We start from the raw sequence: 9,932 nt of genomic DNA, 5'->3' as shown, positions 1-9,932 counted from the left end.
TTTTACTTAAGATTGAATTAAAAAAAAATTCAAGTGATTCCCTGTCTTTACCTGCTTTTGTTTTAGGCTCCCTCCAAAACTGCAAAGATAAATTACAAAAAGAAATTATCGTCTAATTAAGTTGACGGCTGTTGATCTTCAGAGGTCAAGAAATAGCAACAAGGAAATATCTGCTGGCCTAAACTTAAAAAGTTGGGATAAGGCTGGACGAGGAACCAGGTTCGTCTTGGGTTTTTGCATCATGTGATCGCCCAACGCGGGGCTTACGGATGTCCCGGCAGGTAAGCGCCGGATCCCACGGGTGCATGAGGACAACCAAACACCCTGCAAAGTGCTGCGTAGCCCCGATGCTGGAGAACCACATTAAATGAGCACTCAGCTGTTGGATTAAACGTGCTGCGGTCTATGTGGCACTTCTTCACTGTTAAGGTGAGCAGACGAGTTGGAGCTACCTCCATCCTGCAGCCGGAGAGAAACCGATTTATAATCACTCCGTCCACCGAGCAGCCGATTTACATGATTCAATTCAATCCAGTTTTATTTATATAGCGCCAATTCATGAAAGATGTCATCTTAAGTCTCTTTCCAAAGTCAGATTCAATCAGATTATACAGATAGGTCAAAAAAGTTTTCCTATCTAAGGACAAGCAGCGAGACTCTGACTGTGAGATGACACGTTTCCGTCTTTACCCCAGTCAGTCAGACATCATAGGAGTGAACTCAGAGAGTTTTACTCCAGAAGTTGGACAGCTGGGTCGTTATTTGGAAAGCAGCAGCAGTGACCTTCTCTCAGGCGGCTGGAAAACACAGAGTAGCATTTTGCTCCAAGTGAAGCAGCAGAGCTGAGGCGAACCTTTCTACATTTTTGTGGTGAATGATGCTAAACTCCAACGTTTCAGTGCATTCTGCATTTAAAGGCAGCACTGAAGCTTTATTATGGATCTGCTTCTTCTCTACAGCCTTAAGACTCTCTTAGCTTCCCACTTTACTGGTCTATCCCCCTATTTAAATAAGTTATAGCACCCCTTAATACCATTTACGATTTGTCATGTTCCAATCTCAATCTTTGTTTTATTTTATCGCTTTTTGTTCACAAATGTTCACTCCAACAAATAGTTGTAGTGGCTGTTAAACGAGGCAGGATATAAATGCAACAAACACTTTACAGATTTATACTTGTAAAACAAAATGTTGAAAACCCATGAATGATCCTTCTTTCCCTTCACTGTGATGCATGTCTTTGTGTTGGTGTGTCACATTAAATCCCAGTAAAAATACACAGAGGGTTGTGGCTGTGATTGGACTTGTGGAAAAGTTAAAACTTTTGCAAGGCTCTGGAAGATCAGATAAAGTTAGCTGTTAGTTTGAGCAGATGATCAGTCTAATTATATTGTACTTTTCATCCATCTGACCATTTCTGACATCCTCAGCATCAGGTTCAGGTTCTGCAACACCTCAAAGAAAAACTCGATTAATATCCAGCAGGGTCCAAATCCCTCCATCAGTGGAGGAATTTGTTTCATTAAAGCTCTCTACGCCGTTGTTCCACGGCATCTGACGCTTTGCACTTGGTGATGTATGGCTTGGATGCAGCAGCTGGACCATGGAGACACATTCAATGAAACTCTCTATTCTCTGTTCTTGAGCTGATCTGAAGGTCGCTTGAAATTTGGAGGTCTCTGCAGAAGGTTGGCGACTTCTGTGCACAGTGCCTCAGCATCTGCTGCCCCCACTCCATTAGATTTCAATTCAATTATATTTTATTTATATAGCACCAATTCACATCACATCATCTCAAGGTTCTTTCCAAAGTCAGATTCCATCAGATCCTCCAGGTTGGTGAGAAAGTTTCCTCTCTAAGGAAACCCAGCAGGTTGCATCAAGTCTCTCCAAGCAGCATTCACTCCTCCTGAAAGAGCGTAGAGCCACAGTGGACAGTCGTCTGCATTGTTGATGGCTTTGCAGCAATCCCTCATACTGAGCATGCATGAAGTGACAGTGGAGAGGAAAACTCCCCTTTAAGAGGCAGGAGAACCTCCAGCAGAACCAGAACCAGGCTCAGTGTGAACGCTCATCTGCCTCCACCCACTGGGGCTTAGAGAAGACAGAGCAGAGACACAGAAAGCTCAGAAGCTCACATTGACCCAGGAGTACTTTCTATATTAGAGAAGACAGAGCAGAGACACAGAAAGCACAGAAGCTCACATTGATCCAGGAGTACTTTCTATGTTAGATGGTGATAGAGGATGATCTGCCTCCCCTGATGATGTCACAGCTAACAGAACGCCAGACCAGGTGTACCTTCTATGAAGAGAAAAATGACAGAGAACAAAAAGTTAAAAGCTGAAATAACAACAAACAATGCAAATTGGAGAGCAGTAAGAGAACTCAGCAGAGAGAGAGAAATAGACCCTGATGTCCTCCAGCAGCCTAAGCCTATAGCAGCATAACTATAGAGATAGCTCAGGGTAACATGAACCACTCTGACTAGATGCTTTGTCAAAAAGAAATGTTTTAAGATTAGTCTTAAAAGTAGACGGGGTGTCTGCCTCACGGACCAAAACTGGGAGTTGGTTCCACAGGAGAGGAGCCTGATAGCTAAATGATCTGCCTCCCATTCTACTTTTAGAGACTTTTAGAGAATGCAGACCAGCAGACCTGCATTCAATGCGTGGCAAACCACTTGGCTGAGTTGCTGTCGTTCCCAATCACGTCCACTTTATTATAAAACCACTGACAGCTGACTGGGGAATATTTGTAATGGAGGAAATTTTATGTCTGGACTCATTGCACAGGTATCATCCTATCACAGAGGCACACTGGACTTCTCTGAGCTCCTGAGAGCGACCCATTCCTTCACACATGTTTGTAGAAACTGTCATGCCTAGTGCTAAATTTTGATTATTTGGATGAATGAGTGAATACTTTTGGCAGTATAGTGTATATGTTGCCTGTCCATTTTGAATAGTGTTGCACCGATACCGATACCAGTATCGGCCGGGGCCCCGATCCAGCACTAAAACGGTGGTATCGGTATCGGCAAGTACCAACTAATAGGCACCGATACCATTTCGATGTTTGTATGTCACCTGAACGCAGCCTTCTCTCTCCCGACACTCACTCGTTCTACTGGATTCATTTTGTATTAGTCTTTTTCCTGCTTTACAAAGGTAGCAGTTTGTCAAAGCCATGATGGCAATTATTTTATATCCAAGTAGCATGCAGTTCTTCATATATACACATATATCAATCTTAAACAGATGGTATCGGTATCGGCCAATGCTGCTCAGCCAGGTATCAGGTATCGGTATCAGGGCCAAAAAATGGCATCGGCGCATCACTAAGTTTGAATAAACCATTTTCGCTTTTACAGGCCAACCAAACATGATTAATGAATAAATCTAATGAATTATGAATCATGATTAAACTTAAAGTTTCCTTTAGAAGTAACATTTCTTTGGATAATAAGTAATTCTGACTGTGCATAAAATAAATCAACTTTTGACTCTTCAGCGATGACTCGGCTAAAAGTAACAGAGCCCTGAGACCCGCCGTGAACTGCGGCAGGTTCAGCTCTGTGGTGCGGATCAGTTTGGGAGGAATTTAGTGAAATGATGTTGAAACCCCGTAATTAAACGGAGAGATTTATGATGTGAGTCAACAAGCCAGCCAAGCGGGTTCAGCTCTGGTGGCTGAAAGCAGGGCAGTACCAGGGCCCGCCTGTAGGTGGCACATTAACCCACATATTTTCTGCATGCTGCACAATGAACCTAATGTCCTCTCACATCACATCAGCAGCCACTGACTGTGAGTTCATCCTCCCACAGAGAGAGTCCAGACTCCGTCTCTGTGGGATTTCTCTGAAAGTGTAAAGAGCATGTTCCCCAGCGCTCACAGGTAGTTACCGTATGACAAAGCTCCAGCAGGGCCGTTATGACATGCAGGGTACGTGTCAATTAGAACATGTATGAATCACAAAGAAGAAAGCAAGCTGTTTATTTACATATGTGAATGTTCACAGGGGTGGAGGGGAGCTAATCAGCCCTTTGTGTCAATTCACACATAGCTGACATTCCTAACCGATCAGGAGTCAGATTAAACGTGGAGGTTTTTACACGCACCAGCTGCTAAAGCGCCATGCGAAATATCACATTTGGTGTTCATCTATTTAAAGTTTGGGATATATTGTAATGTGTGTGTCTCCGGTTACAGCATTGAATTCACGTGAACAGAGGCTGATTGCGCTCTCATTGGCTGGTTCTGCACCGGGCCTGTTATGTAACGGGTCTCTGCAGCATGGGGGAGACCGCTGCCCCGGCTGGTTTCTCTGTTTCTAGCCATTAAAGCGAGCATGGAAGTGATAAATGACCAGATGATCTCAGTTCAAAGTGGGGTGGGGGGAGAAAACACGGTGAGGTCATGTAACTGATTCAATGTGGGCTCTAAGAGTTTAGCAAATTCCAACGAGCATGTTGCTTTTTACTGCTAACCCTGGAGGTATTTCACATTAATGTTTTTTAGGTTGTCTCCGTTCCTTTTAGTAGCTTTAACAGACCTGATTCAGGCAGGAGCACCACAGTTTCACTCCTGAGTTCAGAGCGTATCATTCATAAATGTGAGTGCCACATTGGGAGTGGCATTTTCTATTAGGACACCAGCAAAAGGATGTTTGGCACATTTCTGTTTGTGATACTGTGAGGCTTTAGGGGCACAAAACAGCTCTGTTTAATATCAAATATGTAATAAAGACATCATAAACATATAAGCAAAATTCTACACATTGTGTTAGTGTGTTATCACCATCATCATTAGTCCTCTACAGTTATTACTGTAAGTATCCATCGTCTACATCTGCTTGTATTTGCAGGGTTGTGGGGAGACTAGTGCCTCTCTCCAGCTGTTATTTACTCAGGGGAGACAACCACGGACGGCCACACTCACACCTAAGGACAGTTTGTAGCCACCAATTAACCAACAGTTAGAACTGTTTTTAGACTGTGGGAGGAAGCTGGAGAACCCAGAGAGAACCCACACATGCACCGGGACAACATGAACGCAGAACCTACTTGCTGCAAAGCAACCAACTGCTCCTACATGCATCTCATTCCTCTTCCTTACTTTTAGTAGTTTAGCAATATTATCAACTGGCATCTGAAAAATAAAAGTAAACAATTTAACACCAGGCTACTTAGCATCGTTGTATAGATAGATAGATAGATAGATAGATAGATAGATAGATAGATAGATAGATAGATAGATAGATAGATAGATAGATAGATAGATAGATAGATAGATAGATAGATAGATAGATAGATAGATAGATAGATAGTGTTACTGTCCTGTGTGTAGTTTGTGTTATCTTCTTTTAATTATGACAATGTTGCTTTTACCACCTATTGTTTTTACCTGTACAGTGTCCTTGAGTGTTTTGAAAGGCACTTGAAATAAAATGTATTATATATATATATATATATATATATATATATATATATATATATATATATATATATATATATATATATATACAACTTCCCAAATTAATTTAGTTGAACGTACATTTTAATTGTGCAAATTTTCGTTTCTCCATACACCAGGTCCAGTTTTTAATGAGGATTTGCCACTCGTAACATGGCGACGGTGCTGACGTCCAGTTTTTGGTGGCCAGTGGCGCGGCTATCTGAGACAACCGGCTTTTTCACGGCTTCTACCCACGTGCTCTCTTTTTGCCGCCACGAGTTTCTTGGAATCGGAGTGAACTTCATATCCCTCCGCGGTTAGGCCTCCGCTTCGCGGCCCTTTTTAACCCACCTCGCCCAAAGTTCCGGTTTCTCCGCCAGGACTCTATCGTCAAACGGAGCCGCGGCGGTTATTTAGGCGGCAGGTCGGTTGACCAGTAACGTATTTTCGCCGGTTTGCAGATTTTCGCGGGTTTTTCAGCGGCGGCGGAGGAGTACAGTGGGATCGGTACATATAGCGGCTGTGCAGCCACACCCACTCTGTTGGTGTGTTGCATCGTAGGAGGACTAGTGTCCCTCAGCAGGACTGGCCAGCAGGGGATTTCCACACAATGCCGCCTTGTTCCAACTTGCATTTTACACGCAAAAAGTTTTCTTCAAGCAGAAACATCTAGACACGACCACTGCGCGTGGATTTTATTGGATATTTCCTCCCGTGATTTCTTGCTCTGCCTGGACGGTAAGTTTCTGCATGTGACTTTTTTTTTTTAAAACATTTTCCCTAACTTTAGAGACCGTGTTGCGTGTGCACGGTGGTTCGGTGAAGCATCCTCCGTGCTGCATGCCTTGCTCACCGGTTCTCCGGTGCTCCGGCTGCAGACATGCTTTCCCCCCACGGAGGCGTGAAGCCGGTTTCACGTGTGGCTCCGCAGCGGCGCAACCCACGTCAGCATTTAAATGCCCCACTCGAGATTTGCCGTGCGGCTTCATTCACAAAAGCGGAACGTGTGCATGCTGCTGATTTTTGGAGGCAAGGCAACAATAAATGTTTTTATTGTAGCAAATAAAGGAGTTTTTAGCACAGAAAACGCTGCAGATTTAACTGCAAACTTTTTTTTTAAGTAAAACTTTGCAGCTGATTTTTATTTACTTTTTTTATTCTGCGCTATAAAAACACGTTTCGCGCCCATTTATGTACTCTAAAAAAGTGGTTAATAGTGTATTATTGTAGATTATTATTAGGTTTTAGCCGGTTTTTCAGAGTAAAAGTCTGCAGCGCTCTCCGCTGCTTTGTTCTCCGGCACCAGGGGGCTCTCCTGGGGGGGGGGGGACACATAGGACACCGAACCGGGTCCGGTTCTGTTTGCATTAACGGGTTAATCTTCCGGGGTTCGGTCATGCAGAACCGGGAACTCCCAGCCGTTTTTTTTTTTTTTTTTGGAGGGGGGGAATATTTTGTTTGTGTCGGTTTAAACTTTTTCTGTAAGTGGGGGCCGGGGGAAAAAGTTTTTCTGCCCAAACTATTTCTGTGACGTCACGGTGTTTAGGGGGCGGGGTGTTATCGTAAAGGGGCGTGGCCAGCGTGATGTAAACACGTATAAAAGGCTGTGCAGCAGCTGTGGGGGGTTTCATTTGGAGGCAGCGGGTTGGACCTTCACTACAGCGGCCCCCCCCTGCTGCTCCTCACACTACCGCCGGGTTCTCTGGGTCCCCCCCCCCCTGCTGCTCCTCACACTACCGCCGGGTTCTCTGGGCCCCCCCACCCCTCCAGCTGTGCTACCTCTGACCTCGGCTCTGGGTTTGTGTCCTCAGGCCCCCGCATCAGCCATGCTGCCCAGCTTCTCCCAGTCGCCGGACTGGCTCAGCTCGGAGCCGTTCATGTTCGACGACGTGCAGACCCTGATGAAGGAGCTCGACTACCTGCCCACGCCCCCCCAGTCGCCCCCCACCAAGGCCGGCCAGGGCGCCGGGAAGCCCCTGTCCAAGGAGGACCAGCTGAGCTACGTGTCGGACATCCTGCTGGAGGACCAGGACCTGCAGCTCCTCAACTGGACGTGCGACTTCTTCGACTCGGACGCGGCGGGGAAGGAGGGGGACTCCTGCCTGCCCTGCTCCCCGCTGGACGAGGCCACGGAGGACTCGCTGTGGCAGTGCCTGTCCGACAAGAGCCTGGAGGAGAAGCTGGTGTCGTCGGTGCTGGGCTCCAGCCCGCTGCTCTCCGACATCGACACCAGCATCTTCGAGGACATCGTCAGCTCCACCCTGGACTGCCAGAACCTGATAGGAGCCCAGGAGCAGAGCGAGGCTACCTCCGACTACGGCTCCGCCGGCGGCGAGATGTCCACGTCCTCCTCCAGCGACTCCGGTGAGTTTGATGCCCGGCCGGACTTTGGAGCTCCGCTGTCGGTGATTAGTTTGTTGTTGTCGCTCAGATAATCGGGTCAGACTTTAATCTGCGCTATCAGCGGGAGCGGCCCCCCGCGGCGGAGGGCCTCATTGATGCTTCATTAATGTTTAGTCACCCGTTCTTTGCCCCGCCCACTCACCTGTAATCTGCACTTTATGGCGGCTGTTCCCTGAACAGAGCGGCTGCTGATTGAAGTGAATGATTTAAGTTAAAGTTAAAGCAAACTGATGGATGTTTTAGTGCAAAACCAGAATGAATGCATGCATTTAACAACCTTTGTGTCTCATAAAGTGATTAAGTTCAGTTTTTTTTAACCGTTTTCTTCGTTTTTTTTTTTGCTCCACAGAAGAGGAGATAGACGTGGTGTCGGTGGGCTCCTCCAGCCCGTCTCCGCTGCCCTCGCCTGCCAAGCCGTCCGTCCGCAGGCTGAACCAGGAGGAGGAGCAGCGGGCCATCCAGCTGCAGCACAACTACGCCGCTCCCTGCCCCGCCTCGCCGCCTCCCTCATCAGCACCCTCACACAAGCGCTCCAGAGCCAGCGACGGTTCGTCTCGGTTCCACCACGTCACCCGCAGCTTCACCTCCTCCTCATCATCATCCTCGTCTTCCTCCTCCTCGCATCGTTACCACCACTCCTCCCGGAACTCGACGGAGACGGAGGACGAGGAGGAGCGGCGGCGGACTCACAACGTGATGGAGCGGCAGCGGCGCAACGAGCTGAAGAACTGCTTCGTGCGGCTGCGGGACAACGTGCCGGAGCTGTCGCACAACGACAAGGCGTCCAAGGTGGTGATCCTGAAGAAGGCCAGGGACTGCATCTACGGCCTGGAGAGCGACGCCCACCGGCTGCGCTCCAGGAAGGACAAGCTGCGGGCCAAGCAGGAGGCGCTGAAGGCCCGGCTGGAGCAGCTCCGCAGATAATGCACGCTCCGGGTGGGGGCAGGCGGCGGCGGCGGCGTGCACACCGGCGCCCCCACCAGGCCGCGCCGCGCACACAAACCTCAACATTTCAAAGACTCTGTGGTAGAGAGACTCGCACCGTCGACCAGAGACGCTCGGCGCCTCAGAACCAGTCCATTTTATGCCGTGACGGCTGGTTGGAGGCTGTTAGGTGGTTGGTGTTCCTGGTTTTTTTTTCTTCCCATTCCCGCCCTGGTCCCTCGGAACGCCGCGGCGGCTCGCCCGGTTCTCCCGATGAAACTTGAGTCTTTCAGGACGTCTTACAGCCATACGTTGGTCAGCGGTCGCTCCGGTTCTGGACAGGAACTGAACTCAGCCAATCAGACCAGGCGGTCCCGTTACTCATGGAGTCGACTAGATCCTGATGGTTCTGATGAGCCGTTAACGTTTCTCATTAACTAGGTTTGACGTTCGGCAGCAGAACCGACCCCCGTTTTGATGAGACGAGGGTCCGATCCGTTGGTAAAGGACGGAACGTCAGGATGTTTCTGTCTTAACGAGTTCTTCACCTCGTCAGGTTTGAGAGGAGATCCGGTTTCTCTTAGAGATGTAAAACTAGTTTCTGTCACTCTGATGCCGTTCGGGTCTCAGATCCTCCAGGAATGTTCAGCAGGAGCTCAGTTTCCTGTTTTTTTTCTGTTTATTTTTATTTTTTTATCCCGAATGCGACGATGCAGCGAGGTGTTAACGAGAAGGCAGGGATTTTATTTTGTTCCTCTACATTAAAGTTCACAAACCTACCTCCACCTGGCTGCAGTTGGGTCTATTTTTTTTTTTTTTTTTTTTTTGTACATATTTGTAAATTTATATTGTGTAAATTATTTTGGTAGTTTGTTTGGTTTGAATTTTTTTGAAATGAAGCACCTTTTTGTTTTTTTTTAAATATGAAAATAAAATCAAACATTAGATCTGTCTCTGTCTTTTTTGTTATTTGAGTTGTTTTTTAAAGTCTGAACATTGGGTAAAGTGTCTTAATAAGGATAATTTATCCAGAAACTAGTGGGGGAGGGTCATAAGTAAGTTATCTCTGCAGAAGCAGATGCCAAAGACTCCTTGGTGACTGTTTCTGCTTCTCAACTCCTTTGGTTACCTGATCATCTGCCAGACAT

General features: G+C 47.1%; 1 protein-coding gene across 1 annotated transcript; it reads left to right on the top strand.

Moving 5' to 3' along the window:
* Positions 1-5,988: 5,988 nt before the first annotated feature.
* On the top strand, positions 5,989-9,569 carry mych (myelocytomatosis oncogene homolog). Its single transcript, XM_012854183.3, has 3 exons — positions 5,989-6,195; positions 7,269-7,821; positions 8,210-9,569. Exons 2-3 carry the CDS (start codon positions 7,284-7,286, stop codon positions 8,782-8,784), a joined length of 1,113 nt encoding a protein of 370 aa, XP_012709637.2. The 5' UTR covers positions 5,989-6,195; positions 7,269-7,283; the 3' UTR covers positions 8,785-9,569.
* The last annotated feature ends 363 nt before the right edge of the window (positions 9,570-9,932 follow it).

The sequence above is a fragment of the Fundulus heteroclitus genome, chromosome 20 (assembly GCF_011125445.2).
Source record: "Fundulus heteroclitus isolate FHET01 chromosome 20, MU-UCD_Fhet_4.1, whole genome shotgun sequence".
Classification (NCBI taxonomy): Eukaryota; Metazoa; Chordata; class Actinopteri; order Cyprinodontiformes; family Fundulidae; genus Fundulus; species Fundulus heteroclitus.
Note: the sequence above shows the minus strand (reverse complement) of the source record. Positions and strands in the feature narration are given on the sequence as shown.